The 18283-nt window shown below is 37.0% G+C and overlaps 1 protein-coding gene across 1 annotated transcript in view; it reads left to right on the top strand.

Annotated features, from left to right (window-relative positions):
• FAXC (failed axon connections homolog, metaxin like GST domain containing) overlaps positions 1 to 16650 on the top strand; it is a 62949-nt gene extending 46299 nt beyond the window's left edge. Inside the window, exon 6 of the mRNA XM_044675858.1 lies at positions 16361 to 16650. Within this exon, the coding sequence (XP_044531793.1) occupies positions 16361 to 16650 (290 nt within the window). The remainder of the gene's footprint in view (positions 1 to 16360) is intronic.
• The last annotated feature ends 1633 nt before the right edge of the window (positions 16651 to 18283 follow it).

Genomic DNA, 18283 nt, shown 5'->3' with positions numbered 1-18283 from the left:
AACACATAGCAATCTACTTAAAATGAGGCTCATAAAAGGAAAATGAGATTTTTAAAATCATAATAGCAAATCTATAAAATGTGCAACTATTACACAAAATGCACAAAAATTACACATGGGGGGGCCAAGGAATTTTCCTTGACCCCCCATGTGTAATTTTTGAACACAAGATCCAGTGGAATTTCAGCCATTCTGACAGAGATAGATTTCTGCTTCATTTCTTCTATTCACTAGAAGATTAGTCTTCTCTCTACCTCTGTCCACAGAGAAGTTGGGGTACCTCCTAGTCTCCACCATTGCTTTATAAGCCATTTCAGACAATTTCTGACTCAGATTCTACCTAGGTGGAAGAGAAAGCAAAGCTCAAGAGCAAACATTCCAAAGGACCTGAATTAAGTCAAGTTTACTATTTCTAGTCCCAGACGTGTGACCTAAAGCTAGGAACTGAAGGCATGACTTAGCTCTAGACCCAAATATCTCAGGACTTCCTGTTGTAATCTCTACTCTAGGCCATTTATGAATGGAAAGGTACAAATCCATTAATAATTAGAAAACCATCTTCTTCATAGTCCATGGGACCCATACTCTGTATTCACCATGGAAACCACACTCAGTTCGTGACCCCTTGGGGCACGTTCCCATGTTGGCTGGAGCTAGCAGGGTGCTGGAAGGCTCTTTCCTCCCCTTCTAGGGCTCAGTTTGCCAATTGTGGCAATGCCAAGGAGAATGGAGCCTGGGGGGGCATCTTATAGCCTTGCCATATGCTATAATAGTTGTTTTTAGAGTCAATTTATAAAGACAAAAACAAGTTTAAATTCCATTCAGTATCGATTTTAGCAGAAAGTTTCTTTAGGAAGTTTTTTCATAAATGATTGGGCCTTGACTATATTTTCTGATTGCCATCTTTGTCTCTCTAAGTCTCAGTTTCTTCATCTGTAAAATAAGTAGTTTGAACTAGCTTATTTCTAAGATCTCCCCATCTTGTTAATAGGAATACCTGTATTTGTTACTAAAGTGACTTCCCAGAATTCCCTAGTAGAACTAGTTTAAAAACCCAGGAATTTTTTTATTTTTGACTCACTGAGTAGTACAGATCAACAGTTTATTTTTATTTTTATTATTGTTATTATTTATTATTATTAGAACTGGAAATCATCTTTCATTGAAGGGAGAAAACAAATATTTATTAAGTACTTACTATGTGCTAGGCACTTTAAAATGATCTCATTTGATCCTTCCAACAATTCTGGGGACATAGGGGCTATTATCCCAATTTCACAGTTGAGGAGACTGAGGCAAACAGAAGCCCACTTGCCCTCTGCCACACAGAGTAAGTGAGGCTAGTTTTGAACTCATGTTTTGATTTTAGGCCCAGTACGCTTTCTACTTCTCCACCTTCCTCTTGTTTTAAAGATGAGTAATCTTGGAGTCCAGAGATATTAAGGGATTTGCCCAGTCTGTAAAAGATGGTGGTTGGGATTTCAAGACCAAGTCCTCTAATTCTAACTGCAGAGTTCTTTCTACTGAACTAGATAAAACAAACACCTCAATCTACCAGATAATTTCTTTGCATGAGATATTTACTTAAATAAATATCTCCCTTCTTGGTATATTGATCAAATGAGATATCTGTAGAGCACAGTGCCCAGTATATAGCAGGTCCTCTATACAAATTAGCTATGAGCTATTATTAATACAACAATATTAATACAACAATAAAAGGAAAAACAGAGGCTCAATGAGGTAAAGACTTTTTTCCTACAGGAATTTTGATTTTCATGACTCTGGAGCTCACAGCCTCCAAGGCTCCTGCCAGACATGAGGTCACTACAGCCTCAAGAGAGATCCCCAAAAGAAAAGGCTTGAGGACATCCCTCGGCCTTTAAAATCAGCCTCCCCCCCCCCAAAAAAAAGAGAGAGAGTCCTATACCACTATTCCTTAGTGTTCTTATTTATCCTTTTGGGTCTCGCTCCTTCTATTTGGTTTGGAACTATGATGTTTCTGGAACAAAAATTGCAACCCTTTTTTAATGTCACCACGGCAGATTAGGAGGGGAAATGAAACTCTGGCTTTGCCTCCTTTTCTCCTTCTGTGTAATTCTGGGCAGTTAACTTTTTGGGCTTCAGTTTCTTATCTGTAAAATAAGAAGGCTGGACTAGATGACCCTAAGGTTCCACCTACCTCTGCATTTATATTCCTGTAATTCTTGTATTGGCAAGGTGAAGCCATCTTTTTTTTCTGAGCTTAAATGGATAAAATAACATTTTTCTCAGATGCTAAATATTTCTCCCTTTCTTGTTTTTTCTTTCTTGTTGCTAGGCAACTGTGCCATGAGAAGCTAGGGGTAAAGGACAGGCATGAAAAGCTTGCATTTTATATGTCCATGAGTAATACCTATGGTTCTCTGGAGGGAAGAGATCAGTGGAGATGAGAGAAAAATTCTATCCCTTTCACAAAGAGCTGTTTTTCCTATAGAGGTGTCCTGCTCTGGGAAGGGTCCTATCATTCTATACTTTCACTGTGCCTTATGTATTTGGTTATATATTTTGTATTTAATTGTATACATATAACGACTCCCAAAAGAATGTCAACTCCTACAGGGCAGACACTATTTAATTTTGTTTTTGTATCCTCAGTGCCTCATAAATAGTAGACCCTTTATTAATTCTTATAGAATTAAATGAAATTGAATCCAATTGCCTTTATGGAATTGAGATGACACACCCTGGGACCAATGAACATTTTATGTGTCCTCGTCCACCTTCCTTTTTGCTGATTAGGTCTCATCGCTCAAGTCTCCTCCTGGAGGGAGTCTTTTTTTTTAGACTTCTATGTAGTATAGGCTTAAAATGCCTCACTTATTTTTTTAATTAGACCCATGGCCCCCCCAACCCCAATCAATCAATCAATTAATTAATTAGTAATATTTTTCTTTAAGAGATTTTAAACCTTAATCCCACCCCATGCCATGCAGCATACACATATTGTAATTAGTAATGGGCAATTTCTTCCACCAGAAAGGTCAAGTCATGGTACTACATACTTTAAAAGTGCTTGCTATTCATTGTAGAGAAAAATAGTTGAGGATCCTAGATATAGGGCTAGAAGAGATTTCTGAGCCTTCTAATCCAACTCTTTTATTTTATTGAAGATTTAGGCTCAGGGAGATCCAATGACTTGACAAGCTCACACAGGCACAATCAGAGGCAAGATCTGAACCCAGACACTGACTCCAAAGAGACTGTTTTTCCTACTCTGCTGCCCTGCTTCCCAGTGGCATTTGATCCTTCCCTTTAGCATTTGCTTCTCCCAGCAAGTTCCATTTAAATTGGAGTTGGGGAAGAAGACCCCTTATTTTCTATAAAATCTTCTTTGTCAGTCAATGTTTGCAAATTATTGACTCTGAAGAGTAAATTGCTGAGAGAGAGACAGAGAGAGACAGAGAGAGAGAGAGAGAGAGAGAAACAGACAGAAAGAGAGAGACACAGAGAGAGAGACAGACAGACAGAGAGAGTGTACGTAGGTATTAGAAAGCAGAAAACAGAGCCTTCGTTCACTGGATAGACTCTTGTGCCATATGTCATTTGTCACTGAAGCATCAGCATCTTCATTGCAAACCTGCACAAATGTACAGAGGAAGCAGGGTGACTGGCTTTGAGCTAAAGTATTGACACTCTAGGAGTTAAGCATAGGACTTTAGGAAGGACCAACAGATGGTCTAGAGCAGGGGTTGGCAACCTTTTTGGCTGTGAGAGCCATAAACGCCACATTTTTTAAAATGTAATTTCGTGAGAGCCGTACAGTGCTCACAGTGCGCGCTCCTGTAACAGCGCCTAAAAAAAATTGACTTTGTGGCTCCTGCAGAAAGAGCCATATCTGGCCCTCAAAAGAGCCAGATATGGCTCGAGAGCCATAAGTTGCTGACCCCTGGTCTAGAGTTTGAGCTTCTTTTAAAGTAGGGATCATTATATTCATTGTCTTAGTATATCCAGCACCCAGTACAGTTATAGGCACATAGTAGGTTCTTAATATATTCAGGTAACAAATAGTCTCCATTTGCCTTTAGATGATCCTCAAATTATTCAGTGTCTGTGCCATTTTGTTACTTATAGCCATGTAGTGTCACATGAAGAATACTGGTATTAAAAAGAGGAACCCACTTTTTTTTTGAAAACTTTTGGAGTCATTAAAATGATTTTCTAATTTTTCAGAGACAGTCCAGCTCATTTCCCTCTTGTTCAATTCTAGGTCCAACTCATCGCCCATTTGCAATGTCTTTTCAACATACACACAAATAATATATATCTATACCTACACACATTCATATCTGTAAAATAAAGAGATTGAACTAGATGGCCTCTAGAGTCCCTTCTGTTTCTTTTTTTATGATATGAGGGAAAGTGACTTCCCTAAAGTCATGTATGTGATAAAAGTCAAAGGGAAAACTTGAACCCAGTTATCTTGACTCAGTGTCACTTCTCTTTCCACTCCATAGTGATCTGTGATCAAGGCAACCACTCACTAATATCCAAGACATTGAGAAGAAACTGCCAAATTCATCATGTGTTTGTGTACATTTCTATTCTAATGGTCTAACAAAGGCCTTTTGTTATACATCACCTTATAAAAATATTTGATTAATAGGGCTGATCTGAATGCTGGTTGTAAAATTCAGATTTTCTAATGAAATACCAAGAGCTTTCATTTACTAAGAGTCTGCAATCTAGGAAGTACAGTTTAAAGAACACAAAATGATTGGTTGGGGAATAAAGTGTAAATAAAAACATAATTGACACAGAAGCATTTATAGTTTTCAGTTTTTAGATCCTAAAAATATTCTAAGAGGAAAAAACGCTATGAGGGTATACATAACTATTTGAACTGAAATAATAATAATAATAGACATTTATCTATTTTTTTAAGGTATCTGAAGTAAATATATTGTCTCACAAGAGCTTCAGAATAACCCTTAGAAGTAGGTACTCTACAGCCAGGACCTAATTAATGCAAATAATCAATTCCATTAGGTGATCATATTATTTGAATTTACACTGCATATTCCTATAGGGATGGGAATTAATTACTATATTTTATATAATTATAATGCCAAATATTGCAAATTAGAATATTATCCTCATTTTACAAATTAAGAAACTGAGGCTCAGAGATGTTAAGAGTCTTGGCTACAGTCCTTCAGTTAGTGTCAGAGTAGCAGATGAGCTTAGCTTTCCTTGACTCTATTTAATATTCTATCCACTATGCACTGCTGGACTCATGCCATCCCCTGTGCCCCCACGCCACTCCCCTACTCTTTTTTACCCCCTTTTTATTTCTTATTTTAATTAAAAATTTTTTTATTTTTTAGAAAATTTTTCTATGGTTACATGATTCATGTTCTTACCCTCCCCTCCATCCCCCAAGCCCCCCAGTAGCCGATGCACATTTCCACTGGTTTTAACTTGTGTCATTGATCAAGGCCTATTTCCATATTATTGATAGTTGAACTAGGGTGGTTATTTAGAGTTTTCATCCCAAATCGTGTCCACATCAACCCATGTGTTCAAGCAGTTGTTTTTCTTCTGTGTTTCCTCTCCTGTAGTTCTTCCTCTGAATGTGGGTAGCGTTCTTTACCATAAATCCCTCAGAACTGTCCTGGGTCATTGCATTGCTGCTAGTACAGAAGTCCATTACATTCAATTTTACCACAGTGTATCAGTCTGCTCCTCTCACTCTGCATCAATTCCTGGAGGTTGTTCTAGTTCACATGGAATTCCTCCAGTTTATTATTCCTTTGAGCACAATAGTATTCCATCACCAACATATGCCACAAATTGTTCAGCCATTCCCCAATTGAAGGGCATTCCCTCATTTTCCAGTTTTTTGCCACCACAAAGAGCGTGGCTAAAAATATTTTCGTACAAGTCTGTTTATCTATGTCATCCAGAATGGTTGGATCAGTTCACAACTCCACTAGCAATGCATTAATGTCCCAATTTTGCCACATCCCCTCCAACATTCATTACTCTCCCCTGTTGTCATTTTGGTCAATCTGCTAGGTATAAGGTGGTACCTCAGAGTTGTTTTGATTTGCATTTCTCTGATTATAAGAGATTTAGAAGACTTTCTCATGTGCTTATTGATAGTTTTGATTTCTTTATCTGAAAATTGCCTATTCATGTCCCTTGCTCATTTATCAATTGGGGTATGGCTTGATTTTTTTATACAATTGATTTAGCTCCTTGTATATTTGAGTAATTAGACCTGTCAGAGTTTTTTGTTATAAATATTTTTTTCCAGTTTGTTGATTTCCTTCTGATTTTGGTTGCATTGTTTTTGTTTGTACAAAACCTTTTAAATTTAATGTAATCAAATTTATTTATTTTACATTTTGTAATTTTTTCTAACTCTTGCTTGGTTTTAAAATCTTTCCTTTCCCAGAAATCTGACAAGTATGCTATTTTGTGTTCATCTAATTTACTTATAGTTTTCTTCTTTATATTCAAGTCGTTCACCCATTCTGAATTTATCTTGGTGTAGGGTGTGAGATGTTGATCTAAACCAAATCTCTTCCATATTGTTTTCCAATTTTCCCAGCTTTCTTTGTCAAATCCCACTCTCCTACTCTTGCAAAGACAAATACTTAAGTTTATTGATTGGTAGTGTTGGATGTGTAGTTAGTTCAGTTTTCAGTAGTTATCACTAGTATGGCTACTTAGCAGTTGTATTTATCAGTACTTCTGGCTAGCTTGTCACCTTTGTCTTGGAAATGGATGAAGAGAAGCTTAGACAGTGATATCCTTGGGCCAAATGATGAAGTAATAACAGTTTGCCTTTGGTTCTCTTCCTTGGTGATTTCTGTGTACCCTTCCACCTTTCTCAGAGTCCTTATTGTTATCTTCCTTCCAAGCATTTATTGTAGGTCTCATTTTTACCCTCTGCTGTGTTTTGTCTAATTCCTGAAGGTACTTACTGATAACTAAGATATTACCTAATAATTGTTTATAAGACCAACACACATAGGAGTACTTTTATTTTAATGATGGAATTTTGAAGATGCTGGTATCTTTTCCTTGCCCCTCTATTAGGTTTGGGATTTTTCTCCATTGCCTCAGTTTCTTCAACTTTAAAATAGGGAGACTAATAGCATCTATCTTGCAGAATTTTTGTGAGGATCAAATGACAAAATTTTTGTTTAAAAAGAAAGCATTTAGCACAATGCCTGGCACATAGTAATTGCTATGCAAATAATCATGTCCTTCTTTCCCCTTTCTCCTAATAAATGTTAGTCTAAATGGATTTCTAACTAGTTCAAGTTTAATTCTACTCATCACCGATTTGATTTCATCAGTCATAAAATTGTGTTTGGATCTGAGAAGCAGCCAAAGTTAATTGGAAATACATAATTCAGGACAATTTTATAGAACTACTGGATTTTAATACTTGAGAAGTCCTTAGAAATTCTATCTAGAGAAAAATGACTTTCCAAGGTCACAGAACAAAGATTTTCTTTGTTGTAATCTTGCAATTATAATGTGTTAAAATGAAATAATTTTGTATGAACAAATTCATTAACATATAATGTATCGCCCTTTAAAGCGGTTGTTTTAAAAATGTCAATAAAGAAAAAACAGATAGAAATTCAAATTGTTAAAAATATCTAAAACAAGGGTCATTTGGATTCAGCTCATTGATCCTAGAAAATGAGACATAGGGTCATATAGTGGATTGAGAGATGGAAAGAGGAAAGACATGGATTTAAATCCTAGTTAGCTGTCCATTTAGACAACAAAGATTTATGGAGCACTTTTTTGTGGTCCAGGCACAGTACTAAGTTATCGAGATACAAATACAAAGAGAGTGCCTGCCCTCTGATGTATTGCCTGTGTGACCCGAGCAATCTTCTAAAACTAAGTTTCAGAAACAGTACTGACTGATAGTTCTGGGAGAGGAAGTTCTTCATTTCCTCCTTTCTTAGGGATGCTCCCTAAACCAATGAAATTATTGGTACAGTAAAAAAAAAAAAATAAGAAAGGAAATTGACTTTTACAAGGTAGTACGAGTGCTTCAACTTAGATATAAGGAAGAATTTCTCAAAAGCAGGGGGTTTCTAAATGTCAAGAGCACTTATCAAGGAAGACTGGCAGGTTAAGAAACCTATAGATACAAGTGCATCAGAATTGATATTCTTTGTTTGATAGGGCTTTAAGACTTCAATGTAGTAAATGAGTAATATGGTTTCCTAAACATCTTTCTAGTCCAGAGATTTCCTGGAGAGGGAGGTAAATATGCTGTGTTTGAAAATGTGACAGAAAATGCTTCTCCCTACACCCACACCCTCTTTCCTGCTCATCATGAGGTACAAAGGCACTCAGTGTTGCCTTCCTCAGAGCTCAGTAGGTAAAGCTGGTAAAATTGAAATGGTTCTCATAACCCTTAGGGTGCTGCTGTGCCCCAATAGAATGGTGTTACTCTTCAGAAAAGGTTCTCTGGTTTATTTTGTGGATGAAGAAACTGAGTTCTTGAGACATTAAACATTTGGCTGCAGGTCATATAACTAATGAGTATTGCCTCTGGAAAGAGAGCCCACATTTCTGATTCTGGGCTATCACTCATTGATCTTAAGTCCTATCATTTCAGCATACATACCAAGAGGTTTTAACAATCCTTTGATTTTTTTTTTAAAAGCTATGATGACCAGATGCAGCATCTCGGAGAATATTTAAGTTTTTGAATAATAGTTTCTCTGTTTTAATTTTAAAGAAGCTATTCAAATAAATGTGAATTCTATCTTTGAAAAATGTTATTCCAATATTGGATCTATAATCTCATCCGTGTAATCTGCACCAATGATGTAGACTGAAACCTGTGTTTGTCTGTCCTGTGCAACTTTTGCCCATATATTCCCAGCAATTTTGGGTAGCAGGGTGGTGTAGTGGATAGAGAATGGAGCTTGTAGCCAGGAAGATAGAGTTTATATCTGCCTCAGACATTTAGTGACCCTCTGAGTCACTTAATCTTTATTTGCCTCAGTTCCTCATCTGAGGAGGGCAAACTGGAAATGGAAATGGTAAATTACTTCAGCATCTTTGCCAAGAAAGCCCCACGGATTTGTCCATGGGGCCACATAGAGTTAGACGCAACTGAGGTATTGAACAACAACAACAAATCCCATAAATTTGCATTGTAGGTCTTCTAGCATGTTGGGGACCTTCCTCTTATTTTCTTCACATTTCATGTATAACAGTAAAAAAAATAGAGTTTTTGTCAGTTATCCTTTGCCTCTTGCCTTGTGAGCAATCTCTTTTTTAAAAAAATCATGGACATTTCTTTGATGGTATGTTTTATACTGTTTTTCCTTTATAATTCCTTATTTGTAATGTGTTGTGGCCTTCTCCATGAACTTCAAATCCCCAAATCATTTAGAGGGTAGTGTCCCACAACTCACATATAACGTTACCCAAAGAATACTATATTAAAAAGATGGGCCCATTTTTTCTGGAAAACTTCTGGGGTCATTAAAATGATCTTCAAAATTCCCAAAGACAATCTAGCCTATTTTCTTCCTGTTAAATTCTGGCTCTTAACTCCTTGTCCATTTGTAATTTCTCTTCAATTTATCCTCTTGGATGACTTCTATAGGTTTTCAATTCAGTTGCATAACAGAGGCTTGGCAATAGGCATTCTTCATCCATTTAGTTTATCCTGTGTGAATGATTAGGCTGAAATCTTTTGAATTATTGTGGATCTCTTCTTGGAGGCTGTGCCATCTGGCTTTCTACCGTCTCATTTAACTGAAGTTTCTTCCTCCAAAATTACCAATAATCTCTTAGTTGCCATTTCTAATGACCTTTTCTCAATCCACATGCTTTCTGACCCCTCTGAGGTTTCCGACATTGTCGATCACTGTTTTCCTGGATACTTGTCCACTCTAGGATTTTGAAACACTACCATCTTCTGAGAGTTTTAGTTTTCACAGTCTGACCATTTCTTATTCTCCTCTGTCAGATCTTCATTCAGGTCCTCCTTTCTAACTGTGGCTATCCCCCTAGACTCTATCCTGAGTCTTCTCTTTTCCATCTATAATGTATTGCTTGGTGACTTCATTAGCTTCTCTTGGTTTAACTATCATTTCTACGCAGTGGTTTCCAATCTTTATGTCCAGCTTTGATCTTTCTCTTTACTTCCAATCCCACATTACCAGCTATCATTTGGACATCTTGAATTGGATGACCTATAGGCATCTAAATCATAACTCTTCCAAAACATAATCAATGATCTCCCTGCCCCCCACTCTCCTTTCCTCCCAGCTAGGATATTACTGTTGAAAGCACCATGGTTCTTCTGGGTGTCATCCTTGATACCTAACTCACACTTACCCCATATAGGTCATATGCTGCCCTAGCACAGCTTTTTTACCCTTACAGCATGTTTTGTATTTGTCTCCTCCTGTCCATAACTATCGTCTTCCATCTGGACTATTGGAATAGTCTGCTCATTGGTCTCCCTGGCTGAAATCTCTTCCCACTCCATTCCATCCTACACTCAGCTGCCAAAATGGTTTTCCTAAAACATAGGTCTGAGTATGCCATCCCCTACTTGATAAATTCTACTGGCTTCCTATTACCTCCAAGATCAAACATAAAGTCATCTGTTTGGCTTTTACCCCACGTGCCTTTTGGTTGTTTCTCCATTTTATTTCCCTCTATACCCTCTGCCATCTAGTTACACTGACTTGTTGCTATTCATCTACAATACTCTCTTTTTTGACCCTTTGCATTTATTCCCATGCATGGAATGCTGTCTCTCCTCACCTCTGACCTAGCTTACCCCTTTTCTACAACTGGTAAAATCCCATCTTTCTCAGTTCTCTCTCCTCCCACTTTCCAATCCCTACTCACTGAGATGACCTTTCATGTGCACTGTTTATATATATATATATATATATTTTTTTTTTTTTTTAATTTTATGTTCATAGTTATGTATTGTCTCCTCTCCTCTCTTGGAATGTGTGTTTTTTGAGAGAAGAGATCCTGCTTTTGTCTTTTTCTATATCCCCATTATTTAGCACAACTAATCACATGGAGTGACTAAATGACCCATTGACTCTTAGGCACAAATATTTGTCTGAAATTCTGGAACTTTTCTTCTAGGGAAATACATTTAAGGAAAAATGTCAGATTTGAAATTTTCTCCATGGTTGGATTTATCAATAAAGAATTCTTACATGTATATAAATGTACAAATAATTTTCTTCTTGCCTTCCCACCATCATAAAACATACTCTGTATTATCATATAGGATGCACATATTTCTGTTAGATTTAAATTAAACATTTTTTCATAGTTGTTACTGTCATATAGCAATGTTCATTGGTTATAATGACTTGGACTTTACAGTTGGGAACAACTTTTAATAAACTTTAGATCTATGTAATTTTGGTTAACTAGAATGCTTGGGTAGGGGTACTGTGGCTTATTGGCCCTTGTTTGGGTCTTGGCCAATACTCAATCTCTTAGAACCTCGGTTTCTTCCTTTGTAAAATGAGGGGGTAGGACTAGGTTATCTCTAAGGTCATGTTTAGGTGTAAATTCTATGAGAATTCAATTTGTTGATGGTTAATTAAAAAACTTATTTCAACCCCTTGTGGCATTTAAAAAAAAATCATCATTTCTACCCTACCTGAAGTTGTATGCAAAGAATGAATACAGAGATAAATAAATAGAAACTTATGACATAGAAATATGGTTCAAAGTATAAACAGCTATAAATGTATTAGTTTTGTTGCTATTTAAATGAATAATACATTATTGTAAAATTGCATTAGTTCCATTTCCTGCTTCTGTAAGTAAAGGATATTGAGTGCATTGAGGTTGTCTTTGGATGAGTCAGGACTTTGTAGTGCCATGGGTCATTAGTGTAGAAGATGAAGGAAGCTGGGTTAAACGCACAATGTCTTCAGGACATCTCCTTTAAAATTTCTTGTTTTTGTTTGTAAGTCGTTGGCCTTTTTTCCTCCTAAAAGCATGAATGCCAGAAACATTGCGTTTATCTGAGGGACCAAATTGGTGGAATTTTAGATAGCCAATTCATAAATCTGTTTGTTAACCCATAATTAGGAATAGTATATTTTAAAATCTCTCCCAGAATATCCAAGAGCTTTATATTATATGCATGTGACTTTCCTTTAAAGATACAAAAAAGCTATTAGATGTGAAGTTCTACATAAGAAAATTATACACATATGTATGCTTTAGATATACACAATAAAAATATACATAGCCACAAATGCAAATATATATGTGTTTTATGTGTGTGTGATTCCAAAAGTCTTTGTGTTAATGGAATTTTAAGCTTTTCATAGCTTAGAACTGCACTGACTCTAGATTTTTGGAGTACTCTGTATATATTGCCATGAGCAATGTTGCCATCTGGTGGAAAAAAGCACAATGTACATATCTTTATCTTTTCTTACCTCCTACATAAAATGAGATACAGTCTTTTAAATCGACTACCTACTTTTTGCTTCCTTTTTTCCCCCACTCCTGCCTATTTTCCCAATATAATTTTCCCACACTGAACTTTTTTTTTGAGAAAAATTACATAAAGCTGATGAACAAAAAAACTTATAGGATGTGCAACATTCCACACTTGCAGCCTCTCATCCTATCTTATCCCTCCTTGTACTAATGCAAGAGAAATAGGTTTCATTCTCTTTTACCCAAGACCCAGAATGCTGATTGTAAGTACTCTGAATTCAGCTGCCTTTTAGTGTTTATAGCAGTGATTCCCAAAGTGGGCGCCACTGCCCTCTGGTGGGTGCTGCAGCGATCCAGGGAGGAGGTGATGGCCACAGATGTATTTATCTTTCCTATTAATTGCTATTAAAATTTTAAAAAATTTAATTTCCAGGAGCGCTAAGTAATATTTTTTCTGGGAAGGGGGTGGTAGGCCAAAAAAGTTTGGGAACCACTGGTTTATAGGAACAAGAGGATCACAGATATAGAGCTAGAAGGCACCTCACAGACTATGTAATCTACTCCCTCCCCTTAAAAGATGAGGAAAGTGAGGCCCTGGGAGATTCAGTGACTTGTCCAAGGTCATTCAGGTAGTAAATATCAGAAACTCATTTACATTATGTTTATTGTATGTGTGGGAGTGTTTAATTCCTTATTTCTTGCTTTTTGCTCTGTATTATGTTATGCAAACCATCCCTTGATTCTCTGAATTCCCTTGATCATTTTTATGATGTAGCAATATTCCATTTTGTAGTCATATGACATATATAGTCATTTCTTGATCAGTGAGCACTTCTTTAATTTCCAGTTATTTTGCTACTACAAAAATGACTCTTACGAATATTTTTATATTTTGTTGTTCAGTCCTTTAGTTGTGTCTGATTTCTCATGACCCCTTTGTAGTTTTCTTAGCAAAGATGCTAGAGAGGTTTGCCATTCCTTTCTCCAGCTCATTTTATGGATGAGAAAATGGAGGCAAATAGGGTGACGTGACTTGTCTAGGGTCATGCAGTTAGTGAGTGTTGGAAACCAGATTTGAATTCAGGAAGATGAATCTTTCTGGCTCCAGATTTGGCACTCTATTTACTGTGCCACTTAGCTACCCTATATTTCAGGATAGATAAGATCTTTTTGTTATTTGACTTTCCTGGGCATACTTGCTTAGGGATAGAACAACTAAGGTAAAGGGGGGGAAATAATTTAGTACCTCTTTGATTACAAATAATTTTCTAGAATGTTGGATCAATTCATAGCGAGGTGACACATTATTTGAGAGTGCTGGACTTGGGATCAGGAAGATCTGAGTTCAGAAACTTCCTAGCAGTGTGACCCTGGAAAGTCACTTAATCTTTTTCAACCTCAGTTCCTGTATTTATAAAATGGAGATAATAATAGCACTTATCTCCTATGATTGTGGTGAGAATCAAATGAGATGACACGTACAACTTAAAGGAATATGGAAATGCTAGCTGAAATCATCATCATTATTATTTACAGTTCTCTTCAAGAGTGTATTAGGAGGGGCAGTTGGGTAGCTCAGTGATTGAGAGCTAGGTTTAGAGATGGAAGGTCCTAGGTTCAAATCTGGCCTCAGACACTTCCCAGCTGTGAGACCCTGGGCAAGTCACTTGACCCCCATTGCCTAGCCCTTACCACTTTTCTGCCTTGGAGCCAATACACAGTATTGACTCCAAGACGGAAGGTAAGGGTTTAAAAAAAAATTTAAAAAAGTGCATTAGGGTGACTGACTTCCAATAACCTTCCCAACATTGATTGCTTCTGTTTTTTTACCAGCTTGGTCAATAGTATGGGTGTGAAGAGAAACCCCAGAGTTGTTTTGATTTGAAATTCTTCATTCTTCATAAATCGAAGCACTTAAAAAAGTATAGTTGTTATATCATCTGCATTTCTTCTGAAAACTGTTCCTAAACCTCGAATGCTTATCTTTCGAATATCTATTTTTTCATGGCACAAGGTTAGAAGTAGTTTCCTTTGAGTTCTATTTTTAACAACTAAATTTAGAGAATGAAGACATTGATTCTAGTAATTCAATAACATTCTATAATTGGGTATGATTGTTTCAGAAAATTCATTACTGGTCATATATCTATAAAGTCAATATACCATTATCTACTTTGTGGATTATTTTTTAATTTGATAAAGACTTTTCCTAGCATGTTTCTGGGTTATCTTTGGACAATTCTGTTTCTGTTTCCCGAGAATTTACTTTAATAGTTCATGGACATGTGATCTCATCAATGTCAGTATTCTCTCTAGTGGCAGAGATCTGGAACCGTTACGTTTTCTTTGCCCCACTTCAAAATAATAAAATGTATTAGAGAATTGCACAAATAGGCATTTATCTGTTATTATACTTTGAGTCTTCTGTTCTTCATCTTAGAATATTAGATGGGGTCATAGACTTAGAGCTGGAAAAGCTTCAGCAATCATATAGGCCAACCCTCTCATTTTAAAGGTGACAAAACCGAGGTCCAGAGAGATTGTGCCTCACCCATGGTCACACAGGAAGTAAACATTAGAAGCAGGATTTGAAACCAGGTTTTCTGACTCTAGATTCAGGGTTTTTCCCCAATATACTTTCCTGTCCGCTGATCATCTCTGTCAAAATGAATGATTAAGATCTACAACTTTCATTCATCCTATGCCAACGCATGTTTTATTTTGCTTGGACCTGTGATTTCATCAGTGTAGGGAACTCTTGTGTGAACATTCTCTTCACTGTCTGTAACTGATAATTTTAGGGTAATTGGCTTCCTGGGTCATCGATTTAGAGCGAAAAGATACTTTATTAGTCATTGATTCTAAATCCTTTATTTTGCAAATAAAGAAACGGAGATTCGGAGAGCTTAAAATGACTTGCCTAGGATCCCACTGCTAGTAAATGCTTAAAGTGGAATTCAAACCTAGATCTTCTCAATTCTTAAGTTCAGTATATATATCACATGTTACTTCTCTAGGGGGGTTGCAGAACTACTATGTAACTGAGGTAGGACTTGAACCTGGGTCTTAATAATTCTAAATTTAGACTTCTGTTCATTTCTGGACATTTGGGCATTCTGTTCACAATCGCTGATTATATATATGAGGGTTGCTGGAGATACATTCTGAGACCCCTGATATAAGGGAACACTTGCTGTTAACTGAGGGTAACTGAATTGGTGGATTTAGAAATGAGCCCTTATGGGGGTGGAGGGGCACAGCGACACCATCAGCACCACTGCTTTTTTGGGGGCCATTATTACTAAATAAGGACTTTTTAAAACAAACGCACTCTGATAACACTACAGTAAGTGGGATCAGAGAATGCTAGAGGCAGATTAGAGGAAAGTTTCCCATGAAAGTGTGGGAATAGGAGGGTGATAAATCATCCTGAGCTGGTGGACTTCACCATGTTACAGCTTGGATTTCCTTGGTGGGTGGTTTGAAATTTAAAATTTTTTTAAATTTAAAATTTAAATTTTTAAAATTTAAATTTTATTTAAAATTTAAATGTCAAATTTTATTTAAATTTTAAATTTTATTTAAAATTTCAAATTGAAATTTCATTTAAAATTGAAATTTAAAATAAAAAATTAAAAAAAATTTCCCCCCAGGTTAAACTATGGATAACTAAATCAGTGGATACCGAATCAGGGGATACGAAATCAGCAGACAGAGAGGGCACACTTGTATGTTTTAGTTCATCCCATCCATCCTTTTTCTTTAAATGGATTATGAAGTGTTTGAGAATGTCTACCTAGTGAAGGGTCTATTATCTCCTTGTCTAGTTGGGACAGGAAGGCTGATGATGTCAAGAACTAACCTTTATCTTATTCAATTTCAGGAGAACTGATTAACCTTGCTATGTATTGTGAAAGAATAAGAAGAAAATTCTGGCCAGAGTGGCACCACGATGATGACAACACCATCTATGAGTCTGAGGAAAGCAGTGAAGGCAGCAAGACACACACCCCGCTGCCTGATTTCAGCTTTTACTCAAGGACAGAAACCTTTGATGACGAAGGGGCAGAGAACAGTATATCCCGCACACCCGACACAGACTTCACTGGGCACTCCCTCTTTGATTCTGATGTGGACATGGACGACTACATAGACCACGAACAATGCAAATGATGCCCAGGTCCGCGGGCCCTCTTTTCTCAGAGCTGTCACCTCTTGGGGTCAGTCCAGTGTTCCCAGGTAGAGAACCAGACCCTCCAGGGAGGGAGATGTGGTCCATACAGTTCTCTCATCTTAACTGGACTAGGTCAGCCTTATTTCTTTTTTGTAATGAAAGACCGAGACAACAAAGACAAAACCCACAAGTAGCGGAAAAACGAAGTCGTTCATATGGCTCCATTTAAACAGAGTCAGCATGATTCCTGAATTCCATTTTTGTTTTTGTGAGAAAATCAATATCCCAGTCAGTTTGGGTGCAGGGAGAACAGAGAAAGGGCCAACAGGGAAATACATAGGAAATGCCTCTTTAAAAAAGAGGTCAGGGTCTTAGTTGAAAGAGGACTGCTTAGAATTCCTACATCTGCCTATAGTGGAAATGGTTGTAAGATGTCAAAATGGAAGAATGTAGGTTTTAAAAAAATTTTCCTGGTGGCTGTGTGTCCTGTGTGTATGTGAATTGTATGTTCCAAGAGGCAGCATAAATCAAATCAACATGTATTTACTGAGCTCCTACTGTGTGCAAAGCACTGTGCTAGGTGCTAATCAGGAATATGCTTCTAAGCTCTACCAGTGACTTGCTGTGTGACCTTGGACAAGTCACTTAACTTTTGTGTGCCTCAGTCTCCTCTGCCTGTAAGATGGGGATTATAATAATTTCCACCTACCTACCTCACAGGGATGTTGTGAGGATTCATGAGATACAATAAGGCGCCTTGTACCCTTGGGAAAAAAGGCGCTCCATACACACAAAATATCATTTGTCTTTGTGATTCATATGTGTGAGAGACATTGAGAGAGGGAAAAGGAATTCTAATCCATCCACTGGTCAAATGGTCAGGGGTGCCATCCTAGCAGGTGAAGTGTATACACAGGTGGGGGCAGTTATGGCTCTGTCTACCATCATTCCTTTTCATAACTTTGCTTGAAATCTTTCTTTGAAAGAATGCTGCAAACCACAGGACAGCTGGAAACATTCTAATATTTTTCTGTGTCCTCGAAGAATAGTGTTTTTCCTTGTCTGTCCTCAGATGGGCCCAATATCCACATCTCTTCCACCCCGAGATATTAAGTTGCCATTTTTTATTTGAAGGCAGCAAAGTACAGGAAGATCCTATGTGTCTAATGGAGATAAAGGAGATGTTTTATAGATTTTGGCAATCCATTTTTGCCTACGTTAAAAAACAAACAAACAAACATTCCTTAAAAAAAAAACAAACAACACTTTGTGGGAGATAATGAAAAGTTACAGTAGGAAGGGAGCCAACTTATTTCATATCAAAGCACCTCGGCACTCCAATAATAGATGGGTGCTACACAGTTTTCCTAATGTGACTTTTCTGATAGGTTAGCTTATAGCCCAAAGAAAGAGGGCAGCTTCTGAGGCTAATCTTGTGTTCTTAAATGATTTGTTCTCCCCATAGACTAATGAAATGCTGGGCTTTATTGATATATTTTTTAAAGGTATCATTTCTCCTGGTAATGATGTTTTTTGTTCATTCATAGGAATTTAGGTGTAAGAATTTTTGAAAAACAATCAGGAGAGACCTTAAAGTCACCTCTGGTTATTGGTTCAGATAGTTTGGGTTGT

Source organism: Gracilinanus agilis, chromosome 4, assembly GCF_016433145.1.
Source record: "Gracilinanus agilis isolate LMUSP501 chromosome 4, AgileGrace, whole genome shotgun sequence".
In the NCBI taxonomy this organism is placed as follows: Eukaryota; Metazoa; Chordata; class Mammalia; order Didelphimorphia; family Didelphidae; genus Gracilinanus; species Gracilinanus agilis.
Note: the sequence above shows the minus strand (reverse complement) of the source record. Positions and strands in the feature narration are given on the sequence as shown.